General features: G+C 46.0%; 1 protein-coding gene across 26 annotated transcripts in view; it reads left to right on the top strand.

Annotated features, from left to right (window-relative positions):
- The window catches only part of ARHGEF9 (Cdc42 guanine nucleotide exchange factor 9), a 184,793-nt gene that overhangs the window by 135,029 nt on the left and 33,171 nt on the right, over positions 1-16,593 (top strand). For all 26 annotated transcript variants that reach the window (XR_014571914.1, XM_083797095.1, XM_083797091.1 and 23 more), the window contains 3 exons: positions 4,932-5,111; positions 7,468-7,700; positions 12,035-12,164. Coding sequence is in view for 25 of the 26 variants with exons in the window: in XM_083797095.1 (XP_083653221.1) it covers positions 4,932-5,111; positions 7,468-7,700; positions 12,035-12,164 (543 nt within the window). In the remaining variant the exon portion in view is untranslated. The remainder of the gene's footprint in view (positions 1-4,931; positions 5,112-7,467; positions 7,701-12,034; positions 12,165-16,593) is intronic.

Genomic DNA, 16,593 nt, shown 5'->3' with positions numbered 1-16,593 from the left:
CCATGGCACTAGCCCTGCCGAGTCAGGAGCTCACAAGCTAGCCAGCACCAGAATGAAAATTACCTGCGCGATGGAGCTGGCTCAGAGGCTGAGGGAATCCCCCCACTCAGCAAACCCATACAACATCAGCAGCTGCTGCTGTGCCCTTGTTTGAGTGTGCAGGGCTGGCTGCTGCTCGGTGGAACGGGTTTGTGAAGATTTTTATTAGGGGCAAAATGCTGAGCGTTCCCTGGCCTGCGTTATCGGGAGCTGACGGATCGTTATTCTGAAATATCACCAAGGGGAAAAGGAAGAAAAAAGAATTTAGCCTTAGGGAAACATCCAGCACTAGGAAATTCAGGCTTAGCAGTTAGAGGTTAGAAAAATAATCAGCTACTGAAAACTAGGCTTTCATAATGGTGAGCAGCAGCCAGCCTTCCTGGCACAGCGCTGCTCGCCGCCTCTCCAGTAAAGCGCCATAGGTACATGTGGCCATCCCCAGGCATGAAAACACGTCCCCTGCCCCGGGGCTTTGGTCCTGGGGGCACTGGGTCTGTCTGTAACGTGGGGTGATGCCGGCAGAGCAGCGAGGTGCCCGGAAAGGGCAGGCAGCTTGATGAAGCCCCAGAAGGTGCTTTGAGCTGCAGCGTGTGGGGAGCTGGACAAAGAGCAGGGTGCTGCGCTTTGGGGAGCAGCAGACTGGGACCAGGACATGGATTAGGAGATGAGGCTTAATTTTAAGGGATGGGAACAGAGAAGCAGTTGGGAGATCAAAGGAAACCTTTGTATTATGAGTAATTTGAGGGTGGGAGGGGAGAAAGGGCAGCCAACTTCCATTGCTGTGTTTTTGCTCTTTTCCACCTAATTTCACTTTGAATTTATTTTTCAATAACGTTGTCTGGATTCCACCTAAGGTTTGCTCTGGTGCCAGGACAGCTCTGAATGCTGGGGAGCAAACATCCTCACTGCATCTTAGCCGGTCAGACTGAATCTGTTGTGCAGAGCTGGCGGGACAAGTTTTCATGTGCTCTGGTGGCGTTTGCTAGGCTCATCCTTGGGGATGTGCTCTGTACACACTTTGCTTTTCTGTTTTGGGGTTGGCTTCTTCTGTGCCCTTCTGAGGAACCAGCTTGTGTTCCTGATGGACTTCATTATACATTTTAGGTGGGTCCCAGGGCAATCACAGTCTGCATCCAAAAAATGAGTGGTGCTGGTGGGGAACAGGAGAGGAGCAGGATTGATGCACGGATCTGTGCCTGATGTTCAGTCCTTGCTGTTGTCCAGTGTTTTAGAGCCCTGACTGCCTGGGAGCAGACATGGCTTTGGTTTGCTTTTTTAATTCAAACAGCCTCGACTTTGTTCTTGGGCTTACTCCTGGTGTGTGTGTATTGGCACAACGCTTGCCTGGATGCTGTGAGCACTGCTCAGGAGATCAGGTTTTTGATAGCCCAAATGGTAGTGGTCCAACCTGGAGGGTAGTCTGCAGGACAGGGTCTCCCCAGCGTGGCTCAGAGACGGAAGGAAACAGGAGTATCACCACCACTGCCTTTTAACTTAGAGCCTGCAGCAGCTCTCATCTCCTCATGCTGAGAGCATTCTTGCTGAGAGCATTTCACCGTGTTCTCAGCAGGACGAGGAGAAGGATGGATGGAAGGACTGGCCACCTCTCGTGACTGTCTCTAAACCCGTTCTGGGGTGGAGAAAACTTAGCACTTAGCCTCCTGCAGATACTTTCCAACTTTGGCCTATACCTCAGGGACTACATGGAAATGTACTTTAAAGGGAGACGGTTTGACAGCTATTTTTAGGTATTCATTGAACAAAACACTCTGCAACATCTGCTCATCAGTCAGCTATCCCTTCTCTGAGCAAACCTGATGGGATGAGCAGGAGGAAGATGACGTTGTTTTATGTAACAGAAGTAAATTTACTGGAAAAAATATGCAGCAGCCTTCTAGCTGGCGCTTGCTGCATGTTGTCTGTAAATCTGCAGTCTCCCCTTTGCTGGAAACCAAACATCAAAATGCACAAACTGGAGAGAGGAGAAGGCTTGGGAATTCCATGCGTTCAGTAATTCTCCCTGTGGTTTTATAGGTGCCTGTGCAGAAATGTGCTGCTTCAGCTTCTCAGAAGCACGTGATTTAGGCAAAGTGATGAACCAGCACACAGAGGACGGGGAATATTCACGACGGTAGCTGCAGCCAACAGCAACCCCAGGGCTGGAAGTTGTTCACATAAATCATCCACCGACTGATTTCACAGAGCAGTGGGTGTGCGAGGGGAGTCTGGCTTGCAGGCAGCGTGCAGCGGGGCACAGGTCCCAGCACAGCTGCCTTGCAGCAGTCACTCGGCACTGCTCGCGCTGCAGCCAGCATCAAAAAGAAGAGCCTGGCCTTGTGGGCGGGTCCACATCTCTTATTTGTTTTTTATTTTTTGTAGCTGTTCTGAGAAAAGCAGGTAAACATGAAAAGCAATATGGAAAATATTCTGCGTTATTCCGTGATAGTTTGTATTTTTATTTGCCCTTCAACTGTCCTACAACCTGGGAACCAGCCTGTTCCCATTCCTCCTGGCCTTAAAAATGAGAGAGGGAAACCCAGAGAAGTGAGTCATCGAGGAGCTCTTGGAAGAAGAGAGACCTAGATTTGGTAAACGTGGAAGGTATTCCGGAACCCAAGCTTCCCAGCTGAAAAAGCAGGCACCTTCGGGGTAATGGCATCCTTCTAGCTAAGCTGGACATCGCAGAGGCTGGTTCTGTGCCAGGTCAGCCAAAGTTGCATTTATCATTCATCTGTTTGAAGTTCTCCCTCCCAGGAACCACATGGTGAGGCTGAAGGACAGCTTATTATAGCGTCCCAATGGCTCGCATTGTGGGCCAGCAGCTGCGTGTCACCAGCTGGCGGTTCGTCTGTGTGACTAAGCATCCAGAGCTCCCAAATATAGCCGTTCAACTGGAGCTGTTGGCAGTTTTCCCTTCTTTTTTTTTTTTTTTCTCTCCCTATATAATAAAGGCAAAGTCATCTCCTGATGACCCTCATATTATTCTGTTTTCAGTCAAGAGGCCGTGGTCCAGAAAAGGCCAGCACAGCATTTGATGTTTAGCCTTGCAAAGTTTCTAGTCTAAATCGTCCAGACAGGCGAAGCACGGGGGGGAGAAGTGATTTGCTCAATGTCACACGGATCAGTGGCAGGGTCAGAAATTCAGCCCAGGCATCCCGAACCTCCATGTGACACCCCATCCCCTCACCACATGTATTTCAGGCAAGCGTGTCTGAAGGCTTCATGATTCAGCCAAAACCAGGACGGTGAGTTCATGGACAGGGCAGGGCCAGCAAAACAGGAATGCAGACAGAGCTTGGGGTGTTATGGGTTTTTTTGTTGTTTTGTTGTTGTTGTTGTTGTTGTTCTTTTTGCCAGAATATTGATCTGCCCCGTCTTTTTAGGTCAGGAGGTCTTTGGAGCAGTGCTTCCTTGCTGATTTGTTTGTGTGATGTCCAGCTAAACTTGGGCTCAGCACCACTGGGTATCACGGGCAGATGAAGAATAAACAAGAGGGACCTTTTTGTTATTGCACTGGGTCAGGTTGTAGGAGACCTGAATTGCTGCCAGCTCTATTGCAGATTCTTTCTGTGATTTTGGAGAGTTTCTGTAAGCTCTCTACATGCCAGTTCTTTCTCTCTCTCCAGTTATCTTTCATGTCTGTAGACTCGGTGAGCGAGCCTGATGTTTGTACAAAGCAGGACACAAAGCCTGTTCCTCTGTTCCCACTTAAACAAGGAAGAAGAGACGATAGTAGAGAAAACAGGACAAAATTTTCACATTTTTAGCTGTTTGGAGTAGTGTATTTGGGGTAATCTCATGAAGGATAGAGGAAACAAAAATGAAAACGATGCTGCTTTCCTCTAGATGGCATTGATCAGCAGCTCGTGCTGCTCCCTCGATCAGGAGAGCCAAAACGTCCCCAACCTCCTGCATTGCCTTTGGGGTTCCCTGCCGTGAGGCTGGCAGGACAGCAGCCCTCTTGCTTTTGTCTCAGGCTGGGGAAGCTGAATGGTGTGGGACAAACCATGCTGCCTCCCAGGTCAGGGAAAGCTGCAAGAGTGTTTGCCTTCAGCATTTCACTGGGTGCCGAAACGACTCGGGACGGGTACACTGCTCTCTTCCAAGAGCAAGGGCATGCAGCCACATATTAGTTAAGTATTTCTCAGCGTGGTAGGCAGCTTCCTTATCCTGACTGCTGTGGCTAAAAAGAGAAATCAGAGCAGGCAGGGGACCAAGCAGCGCCTCACAGCTTTCTCTGTAATGCCACGTGCCACTGAAGATGATGGGAAAACAGCGATGTTCGTAGGAGCTGCCCATGATACCGGGTAGTGCAAGGCAGGGAGTTTTGAAGGACCAGGCGTACGATGCTGTAACGCACCCCTCTGAGCCATCAGCCAAATTTTGCTGTTCTCTGCAGCACAAGCAGGGACAGAGCAGTTTCAGGCTGTACTGCCTGTGATCTCTGGGGAACTTTCCCTCTGCAAAATTGATTCATGCAGAATGCTGAAGGACATTGAGGCACTGTTCTTGTGTACAAGTGCTGTCTCCAGCGTTGTCTGGTGTAGGCTGTGTAGCCTGGTACCTGCTGGGTCTGGTGTGTCCTGAGTGAGGGTAGTGCTGTGGTCTGCTGCAGGTTGCAGTGGGAGCAGTGGCTGCAAGTGCCAAATGTTGTAAATGAAATATTGTCTGCCAAAAATGGACTTAGAGGTTTTTGAAGCATGTTTTTCCTATTGCATGCTTACTTGTAGAGAGCAGTTGATGGAGACTGTCATGCTTTAAAAGCGGATTTTGTTTTCAGAGACATTTTCTGGTTCTGCTTTCACTTGCTTCATCCTCAAGAAAAATCCAGGAGCAGCTTCAGTAAAAGCATTTGGGTTATTTTATGGATTGCTCTGTCTTGCTTCTTACAGGGTTACTTGAAGCAATGCCGGAAGAGACGGGATATGTTCAACGATGAACAGCTAAAGATCATCTTTGGTAACATTGAAGATATCTATAGATTTCAGATGGGTTTTGTCCGGGATTTGGAGAAACAGTACAACAAAGAAGATCCCCATCTCAGTGAAATTGGACCGTGTTTCCTTGAACACGTAAGTCCATTTGGCATTTTTTCAGTTTTTGTTTTATGGCGGGTGTGGTGGAGTTGTAGCTGAAGTCAGAAGGCAGGAACCACTCAGAACCTAACTTGTGTTCACCAGTTCTGTTCTGTTCTAGTTACACACCATGGGCTACTCCACAGGCACTGTATCCACTTTGTGAGGTACAGCTGCAGGGAGAACTCAGTGAAGCATATAGTTGGATAACGCCCCAGAGCATTTGAATCCTGAAAATTTTTCACATCCACCCTCACATTATGTAGGCACAAGGTCCCTTGCATACTCCCTACCTTCTTTTTCTCCTCAAAATACGACTTAAATCCACTCACAAGCTATCCTAATCAGATCACAGATGACCAGAAGGTTGGAATAGGTAGGGGAGTCTGGAGGAGTAAGAAGAGGCGTTAGTTGTGTGTTACACAAAACAAGTAGAGGAGAGCAAGTGCCTCGGCTGTTCGCTGTGGCACTGAGCTGCATTTGCAAGGGATGAAAAAACCATGGAGCTTCGGATGCCTTCACCTGCAGGGCCAGGTGTGAGGTGGCAGCGGGGCGGCAGAGAGCTCGCCCACGCTGAGTGCACCCTGAGCAGGACATTGCAGCTGACGATGCAGTCCTGGAGGCTTCGGGCCAGCACCTCGTGCTGTTACATAAGCCACGTGTTACAGGAGCTGATAAATTGGGCAGTGCTGTAAATGTGTCAGGAAGTGTCAGGAAAATTATGGTCCTGCAGTTTTAGGCTTTCCTTTACGGAGACTGAAGTGCTGTGTCAGCTTATACACGGGGTGCTCCGACCCAGGATGCAGGTCCGGTGCTTACAGCCAGGTCCAGCTAGCCCCAGTTCACTTGTTAGACAAATTTACAGCAGATATTCATGAAACTTCAATGGGGCATCCCTGAAAAGGCTTGCAGCATCTCTTAAGCATCACTAGTCTTCTAATTAAAAAGCAAGCTTATTCCAGAGAAATTGCATTATGGCATTAACATTGCTCACTTTCATCACAGCCTGCAATCTCTGCTGTTTGCTTCCAAAGCACACAGCGTATTGCACCTTTGTGCAGAAGAGAAGTATGAAATCTTGGTGAGAATCAGTAGCTAAAACTTCATGTCCTAAGGCTGTGCTGTCAATTAATTTACAGTAACAGTAACTAAAAGTTACTACTGCTGTTACTGGGAGGAATACCTGACATTGCTGTCATCATTTCCATAGGGGTTGAAAGCTGGCTAATAAACTCCTGATAAATTATCCCTGTTTAGCCATCTGGGGAAACTGAAGGATGAGGACGTTAAGATCCTGTTGTTTGGGCCTGCCAGCTCATTCCTCACCCACTTCAGCAGGAGAGAGGCGTCAGTGCTTGGCTCTTGATCAGCCGCGGGGATGGGGAGGAAAGCAGGTTCCCCTGCTCCCAGAAAGGCACGTTATAGCCTGCCTTTACTTAAATCCACTCACAAGCCATCCTAATCAGATCCCTACGGGACCCAAAAAAGTAGCATCAGTATTGGACCCCCCAAAAAAGTACGAGTCCTTTCTGTAGTTTGTAAAGCATCGCCCACAACCTGGTGAAGCACCTCAGGCTTTTAACGTAAAATACCTGGGCTTATATCAGGGCTGTCTGAACTACAGTCTTAAATGTGGCAGCCAGTTTGTTTCTGCCTCTCCCTTCCAGTGTGATCTTTCTTATACCTTTCATTTGGGGTGTCTGTGTGGCATTTGGGGACAATCTGTGGTCCGTGAAGGCAGGAAATGGAGATTCCAGCCCAACTAGTACAAAAAAGCCTGGTGAGAGCACTGCAAAGGGTGGCTGGGCACACACATGCAAGGGGTTTTTGTTGTTTGTTTGTTTTTCCAGTCTTTGGTGTTTTCTGGCTCTGGGGAAATCCGCACAGTAGTTGGTTCCTGGGGTTCCCTGTTGGTAAAGGGGTGTTCAAAACTACTCAGCTCCCAAGCACTTTTCAGGTGCTTCATGATCTCTCAAGGAAAGAGCTCTAGAAATAACGAGATCCTCCGGTATTACCAAAGGCCTGAGCTGTGACTTGGTCCTACCTTTACCTTTCACAAAGAAAATCTCATCAGTCAGTTTGAAACTGAGAACACCCACAGGGCTTTCCTTTACCACAGCCGGTACCTACAGAGACCTCAACAACGTGCAGGACACGGGCCCCCTCTGCCTCCCTGCTCCCCATGCAGCAACCGTGCAGCACCTTCTCTGAGCAGGAAAAGGACTTGGGGATCAGTCCTCCCTCCTCCCGTTGGGGTGTCACTTTTTCTTCAGCCGTCACGTTGGCAGGTCGGGTGACGGCCTGCTCGCGGCGCCTGTCTGACGTGCGCTCCCTTCCCTCCTGCCTTTCACAGCAAGATGGCTTCTGGATCTACTCGGAGTACTGTAATAACCATTTGGATGCATGCATGGAGCTTTCCAAGCTGATGAAAGATAGCAGGTACCAGAATTTCTTCGAAGCGTGTCGTCTGTTGCAGCAGATGATTAATATTGCCATCGACGGTTTCCTTCTGACGCCAGTGCAGAAGATTTGCAAATACCCCCTGCAGCTCGCAGAGCTACTCAAGTATACTGCACAGGATCACAGGTATGGGGATGCTCTTATTACACAAAGGGGTTTTGCTCACTGCTTTTTTACGTGGCCTCTTAATGCACATGGGGGTTGTTTTTATTTCTGTCCAGCTCTTCTCTTAATGACATCTTGTGTAAATTGAAGCAGGGCAAAGGTTCAGCAGATAGCTAGAAAGCTTCTCAAAGCACCGATTCTCAGTGGAGCCAAGCTCATCTCTCTTGTAATCAGACATGAACTAATTACCCATGGATGTACTATATGATGCTACTGGTTACACTAGAAAAATTACTTAATTAGCAGTCAGTGGTCAGAAAGGCTTATTCCTTTATCCTAGAGAGGACCTCAGCCTGTAGTGGGTGGAGGGCCACATCTGCAACTCAAACCTGCCTATGCTCAGATCTTGGGAAAATTCAGAGCCCATTCTGCTTTTCAGCCTCATTCCATCTCTGATTTTGCCATTGGGTTTTAAGGATCAGAGGAGCACCTGGCAGTTTGATATCTTCCCCAGAATTTTACGGATCTCTACTGATGAGGGCAATCAACCTAATTACCTGACCTAGTGTGAATCGAGAATAGTACCTACGATATCAATTATGATAGGTGAAAGAAGAATGAGGCCCCCTAAGAACCGATTATCCTCTACCTTGTCAGTTTTCTTTCTTTTTCCAAAACCCTTTTTAAAATGAAGTAGTTTAGAGAAAAAAAAAAAAAAAGAAAGAAAAAAAAAGACCACAAAGTTTCAGAAACTTCTGCAAGTGTTTGATTTTTTGTTTTTGTTTCCCAAAACCAGCTCTGGAAGTGCACAGAAAAGTGACATGAGCAAAGAGGTACATTCATTTGCGATGACCTGGTTCACCAGTTTCACTGAGTGGTACTAGCTGAACGCTCAGTTAAAAATCACCAATTTCGATATGCATTTGGCTCCCGATCCAATTTCTTTTTTCCTTTCCTTGCGAGGCCAAATCAAACTTGGAGTGGACTCATGGGAATGTTGGGGTATCAGAAATCAGCTCTAGGATCCCAAACATTGTGGTTTCTTTTGCTCACCAGCCATGTGATGTCCCCACACATGAACTTGGATGCCTGGCTTTACAAGGGGGAGCTGCTAGCAGCCTCAGGGCGGGGAGGTCTGTGCTTAAAGTGACCTTCTCTGAATTGCTTGGTAGCCATACCAAAGGGTATGTGGACAGTGTGATTACACAAGGGTAAATTATTTGGAAGAGTGCACTCCTTTGGGATGTTTTAAAATTGGCATGTGTTTAAGTGATCAGACAGAGTCATACTCTGCGGAGACAGCGCTTTCCTGCCATTAAGCAACGATTAGTTGATTCAGACTGAGAGCTCTTTTTTACTGGATTGTGCCTGTGATAGGACACAGCTATGGACCCTTCATTTCTCTTCTTTCTTCATTTTCCGAGAAGGAAAAGCGGGATTGTTTGCCTTGCATTAGTGAAGTGTAAGCCCCCTGGAGCTGTAACACAGCGCACGTGTGGAACCTGTGGCTGCACAGAGAGCCAGCAAAATGCTGTGCCTTGTCTCAGCCCCGTGGCGTGCTGCGCCTTGGTTAGTGCGGGCATGCCCCAAAGAACTTGCTGACTTCTGGCGGAATGGCTTTATGACACAGGAATGCAGTGAGTTGCACCACACCATCCTGTGGTCTGGCTCCTCCAATTCCAGCATTCAAGGAGCCTGGGAGCAACCTCCAGGCAGCCCAGCTCGCGGCCCAGAGCACTTTATGCCATGAGCAGGGAAAGTGATGCGCAGGGAGTGTGTCTTAGCACCAGATGCCTCCACGTCAGGGCTGTGCAGAAAACCCAGGCTGCCCCAGTACCTCTTGAAATAAAAACATCTTCTGCTTCCTTTGGGATTGGAGGTGGGATGAGTGAAGTCTGAGAAGAACAGCAAATAATCTTTGGGGAATGTCATGTTGTGGCAATACCAGACACAGGGAAAAGCCAGCTACCTGCAGGTTGGGGCACCATCAGCGTCAGCGATGAATGATAGAAACCAAGAAGCCAACTGGGGAGCTTCAGCTGGGCTCCTTAATCAGGTGGTGAGCTGTCCTCATGCACTTGCAGTTTGACAGTGCTTGTAATTTGATTGTGAGTCTGAAACAGAAGCTAGAATAATTTTCTGGTGGGCTAATTAGTGGACTAATAAAATGAAATCAGGCCCATCGCTGGCTGGATTAGGAGTCTCTTAGGCACTCTGATTAGAATTTTGCAGTGTAGAAAACGCTGTTTAAATCAATTGAACCATTTACAGAGTAAGGCAAACCTCAGAAAGGGCCCTGAGTCCCAATGAAAGTAATTGCTAGCTTCATCTAAGAGTGGGACATGATATTCTTTTTCTTTGCTACCTCCTCTTCACTAATACGTGCTTGTAGAGCTGTGCATCTTCCCTGTACCAGTTCAGGACAACAGCGCTGAAGTCAGAAACCTGACCACTCTCCCTCAAGTTAGCATGTGATATTAGGCAAAAGTCTAGGGTTGCATCCTGACTGAGCCCAGGAAAGGGGTCACTGCATCCCAAAAGTAATCAGCAATTTCTTTACCTTAATTTTATAGTTAATGTTAGCCTATTATTAATTCACTGGCCAAATGCTTTGCTTCTGTTATTTTTTTCTTCAAAGTTTTTGCCAGCTCTGCCGCAGACATGGGCTAGGAGCCCAAAAAAAGTTCAGGCATGACTCTTTCTTCATTACTGTGTGAATGAAAAATGTGCATGGGGTTTTCTCTTCAAACAGAACATTAGAATTAGTGAATTAGCATTACCAAGATAAAACCCAGCTTGATTGGCATTGGCCCACTCCACATGGAGGCAGGCATGAGGGTGTTTTCAAAGCCTGGCTCCCTTCAATTGCTCATTGTTTTGAGGCTGGTTCATTTGAATTTTTCACAAAGCCACATCTGTTCACCTCCTAAAGATTTACACCAGTTTAATATGAAGTAAATATATAAAGGTCCTAAGTGCAGCTTGCTGGTGTCCTGAGTGCTCCTGCTGCAGATTGGAGCTGGAATTAGGAGTGTGTGAACACGTTACTATATGGAGACTCTGCTAACGGGTGGACTGACATTAGCCTCCCTTGCAAAAAATCATTCTTTGTGTATCAGGCTGCGTATGTCAGCCCATCCTCTATTCTCCCTTACTTTGTTGAAGGACCAATCTTGATGCTTTGGAATTTTGTAGGATTTTTTTTTAACCCCAGCTAGAATTTTGACATAAGAATTGAATAAAAATTGAAAACAGATCTCAAGATTTCACCCAAGAAAGGATAGCAAAATAGCAAATAATGTTCTGTTGTATATTGTGTTGTGATTGTTTCTTAATATTTATCCTGTATGGATCAAATGGGAAAATGGACCTAAAGATCCACTCTAATTCACAGCACTCACCCCTATTTTAGCTGTCACCTGTGCAATCCTTTAGCAATAATCAATAAAGCCATTCTCCCTGCAGCTGCCCAAAATCACAGTTTTTCTCATTAGTCAGCAGTCAATATCAGCCCTTAAGTTACTAATAAATTATGGTGGCATTATGGCAGCTGGCCTTGTCTGTCTTTCTGATTAAAACGAACATTAAGGTTCCCTGGAATGGAAAAGAAGGCACAGGGTGGAAATCAATAGCATTGATTTCGCCATCACTTTTTGAAAAGACTGATCATCATCTTTGCTGGCCCTGGCGGGAAGCTATTTTCACTCTGTGTTATTACACTCACAGGCCTGTCCAGGGGAAAAAAAAAGGAAAAAAAAAAAGGGAAAAAAAAAAGAAGAAAGAATTCTTTTGATTTGCTCACCTGAAGTCTGCAGTATGAGTGAATGCCACTGGATTATGCTCTGGGGCACTCTTGGAATCACCTTATAGCTTGGAAGAGGCTCTGGCTGACGTCTAATCAAAAAATATTTTCTAATACTCATTTTAAAAACATAAAAATCCAGGCCCAAAGACAGGCCATAAAAATGCTCGGACTTTCTCTTAGGATGTGCTTTAGCAAGCACCTTAAGTCTTTAGAGAGTGATACCCACAGCAGTTGTAGGTTGGGGTGGTAGAGGGCAGACCGTACCCAGTGGGGCTCCCTCAATGCAGACCATCTGAGAAGCTGTGGCCTTCTCTGTCTCATACACATGCTATTTTGGTTGTAAGCCAGCTGCTTTTTTTTTTTTTTTTTTTCAAACAATCCAGAAAGACATTGAAGTTGGAAAAAAAACCACATAATGATGATTGGCAAATCCTACCTTCATTTCTTTCTAAAAGGATGGTGAGATTTTGCTGCTGGTGATGACAGACTGCTGTACGTTTCCACTGCACATCAGGCTCTGTTTCATGGACTTCCCTCTTGTGTTTGACAGTGACTACAGGTATGTGGCTGCTGCTCTTGCCGTCATGAGGAACATGACTCTACAGATCAACGAGCGGAAGCGGAGACTGGAGAACATTGACAAGATAGCTCAATGGCAGGCCTCAGTTCTGGACTGGGAGGTACAGTACCTGTTCTGCCCTGATTAGGTGCTATAAACCTGGGAAAAGTAAATTCCATGCAGTTGTTGGAGCTACCCTAGACCGCAGAGCTCATTTCACACAACCTGGTCTGGGTATTTGTTGGAGAAGACCTTGGAACTGGGATTAAACTCAGGACAGAGGAGTCATACTTACAGGCTTTGGAGATGATACTTTTGGGGGATGTAAAGCATTAATGGTACTCTGAAGAAAATCGAGGGTCCAGTTCCAATTTCACAATACAAGTCTGAATTAACGTTTGTGATTACAATGCCGTTGTCCTGGGAGTAAGAGAGATCTGGATGAAACTCTTTGTGCATTCTGTCTCTGTGCTTTGTGACTGGGGAAGAAGTAGGAAAAGAGGTAGCAAAAAGCCCTGGAAATCGTGACAGGTTAAAAAAAAATGGAGAAAGCTTCTGTTTTTATGATTAGAAGCCAAAATGTTATGCTGAATTTAAGAGATGCTACTTGCACATTTAAACTGAGTTTCCACTTAAAGGTGTGTCTGAACCAACTCTGTGTGTAGCTGCGGTATAATTAATGAGCTAAGAATACAGAATCACAGAGTCGTAGGAGTTGGAAGGGGCCAATACAGGCAAGGCAAAGGCAGCAGAGGGATTCCCCACCAGCAGGCCTTCGCTCTCCTACATTTTTGCCACGTGCTTTAAAAGACTAAACACTTGTTTCCGAGCTAAACACTTGTCCTTTTTTTTTTTTTTTAATCCCTGAATTTTTTTGAGTCATTGTATGAATGTAATCTGTGAGTAGGGTTTTTGAGGCAGACCCAGGACAAATGTTTTTGTAAATCCCTCTCTGTGTTAAATCATCGAGCCATGTGTTTAGTAAGTAGGTACTTGCAGTGGTGGCATGGCTTCCATTCTTCCTTATGGTCACGAAGATTTGGAATAACTCCACATTCAAGTCAATGGGACAACACTCTATGAGTTAGTATATGGGAAAGATGCATGGTTTGTTTAATTATTCTTTTTCTTTTGGGGGGGGGCGGGGGGAAGATCTAGGAAGGCTGGGAGTAGAGGGAGAGAAATGCAGGTACATCACCTAATAGTATATCCTTCTTGACTGAATTAGTATCATTGCTATAACGAGGGTTAGATTCAAGCCTGGATCTCCTGATAAAACATATAAATGCAGCAATCATAGCTGGTTCTTAAATTTTGACTGGCAGTGAGATGAGAGAATGCAGATGATTTGCTTGATTGTTTTATTGTTGTTTACTGGGAAGAAACCACTCTCTAATACTGACACACAGACTCATTTTCAGAATTAGAAAACTGCCTTCAAGGAGGCACAGGACTATTGGATACATCTTCAGCCTTCAGTATATTCTATATGATGAGCTAATGTGTGTCATTTGTAAGAAATGCCAAGACTCTCGTTGTAAATAAATCTAGATTAAGGACGGATCAATTCCTAGTCAGTGAATATTCATGTGCAAGTGGAAAGCCAAGGTGACCTCCACACAGGATCTGTGGGATAGCAGTTTCTTTTTCTATTCCATTAGTTCAGTTGATAATTCATTTTTATTTAGCTGTATCCTTGATAATTCATTCCTGCTTAGCTGTACCTACTCTTTATCTCCATCGTATCCTCAGGAACTTGCCAGTTCATTCTTCCAGGGGCTTATCCATTACTTCTCCAAATTTCCAAGCACAATATCGCAGCACCATCCTTCAGCTTCTCATAATATAACAGAACCTGCTGTTGCTGCTGCTCAGAGATCCAACAGGAATACAGTTGCTGCCCCCATTCACAGGAAAACACCATTCTTGCCATTTTTATACTATGTTTTGGATCAAGAATAGTCGTGGAGTTGTGGTGAGAACACTAGAGGATGAGAGCTGGATGCAGCAGAGGACTTTGCTGGATTCTTGCCTTTAAAGTAACTTCTGAATCATCAGATCCAGCCTCCACTTCACAGATGTCCGTGTAATGGCCAGGAGGATGCACAAAACCAAACCCAAACCACTCAGAAGTCAGCTGTAGTATAATGCAGGAAGGGAGCAGGATGCCAGATCTGTCAGATCTGATGCTTAGCTCTGTCCTCGATCTGTGCAGATGCTCTCTGCAGGCATTGCAAGCCCAGGCTGCTAACTTCCAACCCCCCCACTCAGCTGATCTCTATCTGCAGGACACATCTCCCAGGATGGAGGCCATCAGGGCTCCATTTCCTACCCAACCTGCAGGGGTTCAAGCCCACCTCTCCTACAGCTAGGCTGTTACGGAGCAGAAGAGGGATTTCCTGGTAGATATTCTCTTCCAGTCTGTGGGGAGTTATCTGGGTTGGAGAGCAGAAGACTGTGACTCCTAATTTCTCTTCGGTGGAGGACAGTCAGCTGAGAGGTGGTGACCCGATGTCAACTTCATGCTTGTGCAAGTGCTTATCCAGCTGATTTTAAATGCTCACTGAAACGGAGACAGGAACCCACAGCATTACCCTCCCATCTTCCTGTGGCCCTATTCCTGCTCTAATTAGCCTTTGTACCCAAAAGCACTCCTTTCCGTCCCTGTGTGTGTCACAGTGGCTTCCTGATCTCTCCAGCTGGCACAGCAGTGCAAGCAAGCAATAGCAGCATGGATCTGGAGTACAGCACAGTCTTGCTTGAGACAATCCAAAAAAAAACCACCAAAAAACAAAAAACAACAAACCCAACTACAAGAAAGGAGGAATGAGGAGAAAAACAGTTCAGGCTTTTTTCTTCCCCTCACCAGAAATTCATGCAGGGCACAAGATAGAGATGATCCCTAATTACTACTGTATTTTGCACTTGGTGAATTGTTTCAGCAGCAACCAAGGGTAAATGTTTAAGGATGCTGAAATACTTCATTTAGAAAAATGTTTTTCCGTAACATATACTGGCAATGTTGACTCTCTGATCTGAAATTGCATTTTAATTTCTGAATTTACCTGTGTTTTGTGATAGGATGTTGGAAATAGATTTTTAAAAAGAAGAAAAAAATCCAAACCAAATAGTGAGTGCATATCTGAAATGGTCTTGTATACAAAGTGTGCATACACATATTCTTGCAAGGAGAGGGTGTTATTGGGAATGCACATATATTGCTGATCCTAAAACAAATTTAAAAAGCAGGGGGCATGTCCTAGCTAATCTGAGCAGAAGGGATTTTATTGAATCCTGTGGAGTTGTGCCTGTGTGTTTCAGGAATCATTTTAATCCCTCAAGATTTCCTGCATGGCCCCGTGAAGGTGAATTTCAGGGTCAGGATTTGACAGATGTGAACATCCTTCAGTTACCAAGGCCAGACCTTTTTTTCAGGCAGTCACGTAAGCAGGGGCTGCTGGTTTAAATTGCCAATGGGACCGACAGAGAGTGGCCTCACTGTAGTGGCAGCTGATAACTGTGCTGTGGCAGCCAGGGCACGAAGTCTGAGGAATTACTGGCAGCTCTGGTAGCTTTGTACAAGTAATGACTGGGCGAAATCTTCAGGGATGATTCAGATCTCGCTGACTGCTGTAAATTAGAAATAATCCCAATCACTTTGAAATGTGTTCCTGTATAATTTGTAGGAACATGGTCTTGACCCAGAACCCTGGATTGGACTGTTACCATGTGTGACTCACTTTTTTTATTTTGTAACTTGGATTTCCAATGTACAAACAGACCTAGAGAGGTGCTGCCCCTGCCTACACTAAATTCTCTAGTGCCTTTTGTCCTTTCGGTTGTTAATGGCGCAGAATATAGGGCTTCCACCACCTCCCGCCGAGACCTTTCAGTGTCTGAGAGCTCTTGTTGTTATGAAGTGTTTCCTGATGTTCAACCTCTATTTCCCTTCGCTCAGCGTCATCCTCTTACTTGCAGTTAAATATCCTTAGATCAAAACAGTGACATTTAAAGGCCGGTAGGTAAAACTGGTGCACACAGTTAGCTGGAGCAGGCTCAGACCAGCGTGCAAAGTCTCCTCTGGATCAGACCTGAAATGGGCCAGACAGCGCCCGTTCTGGGCAGCCTTTACGTGCTCAGTCCCTCCTTGGCCCCTCTGAGAGAGCTGCAGATCCCAAAGATCACTGCATAATGTGTACATAGCACTATGAAGAGATTATTCCCCCAAAGCCCACCGTTTGGGCAGGTCTTTCTCAGAGGAGGGAGGCGATGTGGCAGGGCTCCCCGTCCCACGGACATCCCCAGGGAGGGGATCACTGGCAGTCCCCGAGCCAGCAGCAGCGTGTTTGGCACCGGAGAGAGCCTTGCTCATCAGCCTGCATTAGTCTTAACCTGCTATTTAAGCAGATTACTTCGGTTTATGTAGATTTCCAGATATTTCTACCCGAGATTCCTGTGGGTTGCCACTTTGGCAGGTTTCATGAGCATTATATTTACATGAAGGGAAAAATATATATAATTGAGAGATATAATGAACACCGTCCTTTTAA

This window comes from Anser anser (genome assembly GCF_964211835.1).
Source record: "Anser anser genome assembly, chromosome: 13".
NCBI classification, from domain to species: Eukaryota; Metazoa; Chordata; class Aves; order Anseriformes; family Anatidae; genus Anser; species Anser anser.
The sequence above is the reverse complement of the archived record's forward strand: the minus strand, read 5'-3'. Positions and strand labels throughout refer to the sequence as shown.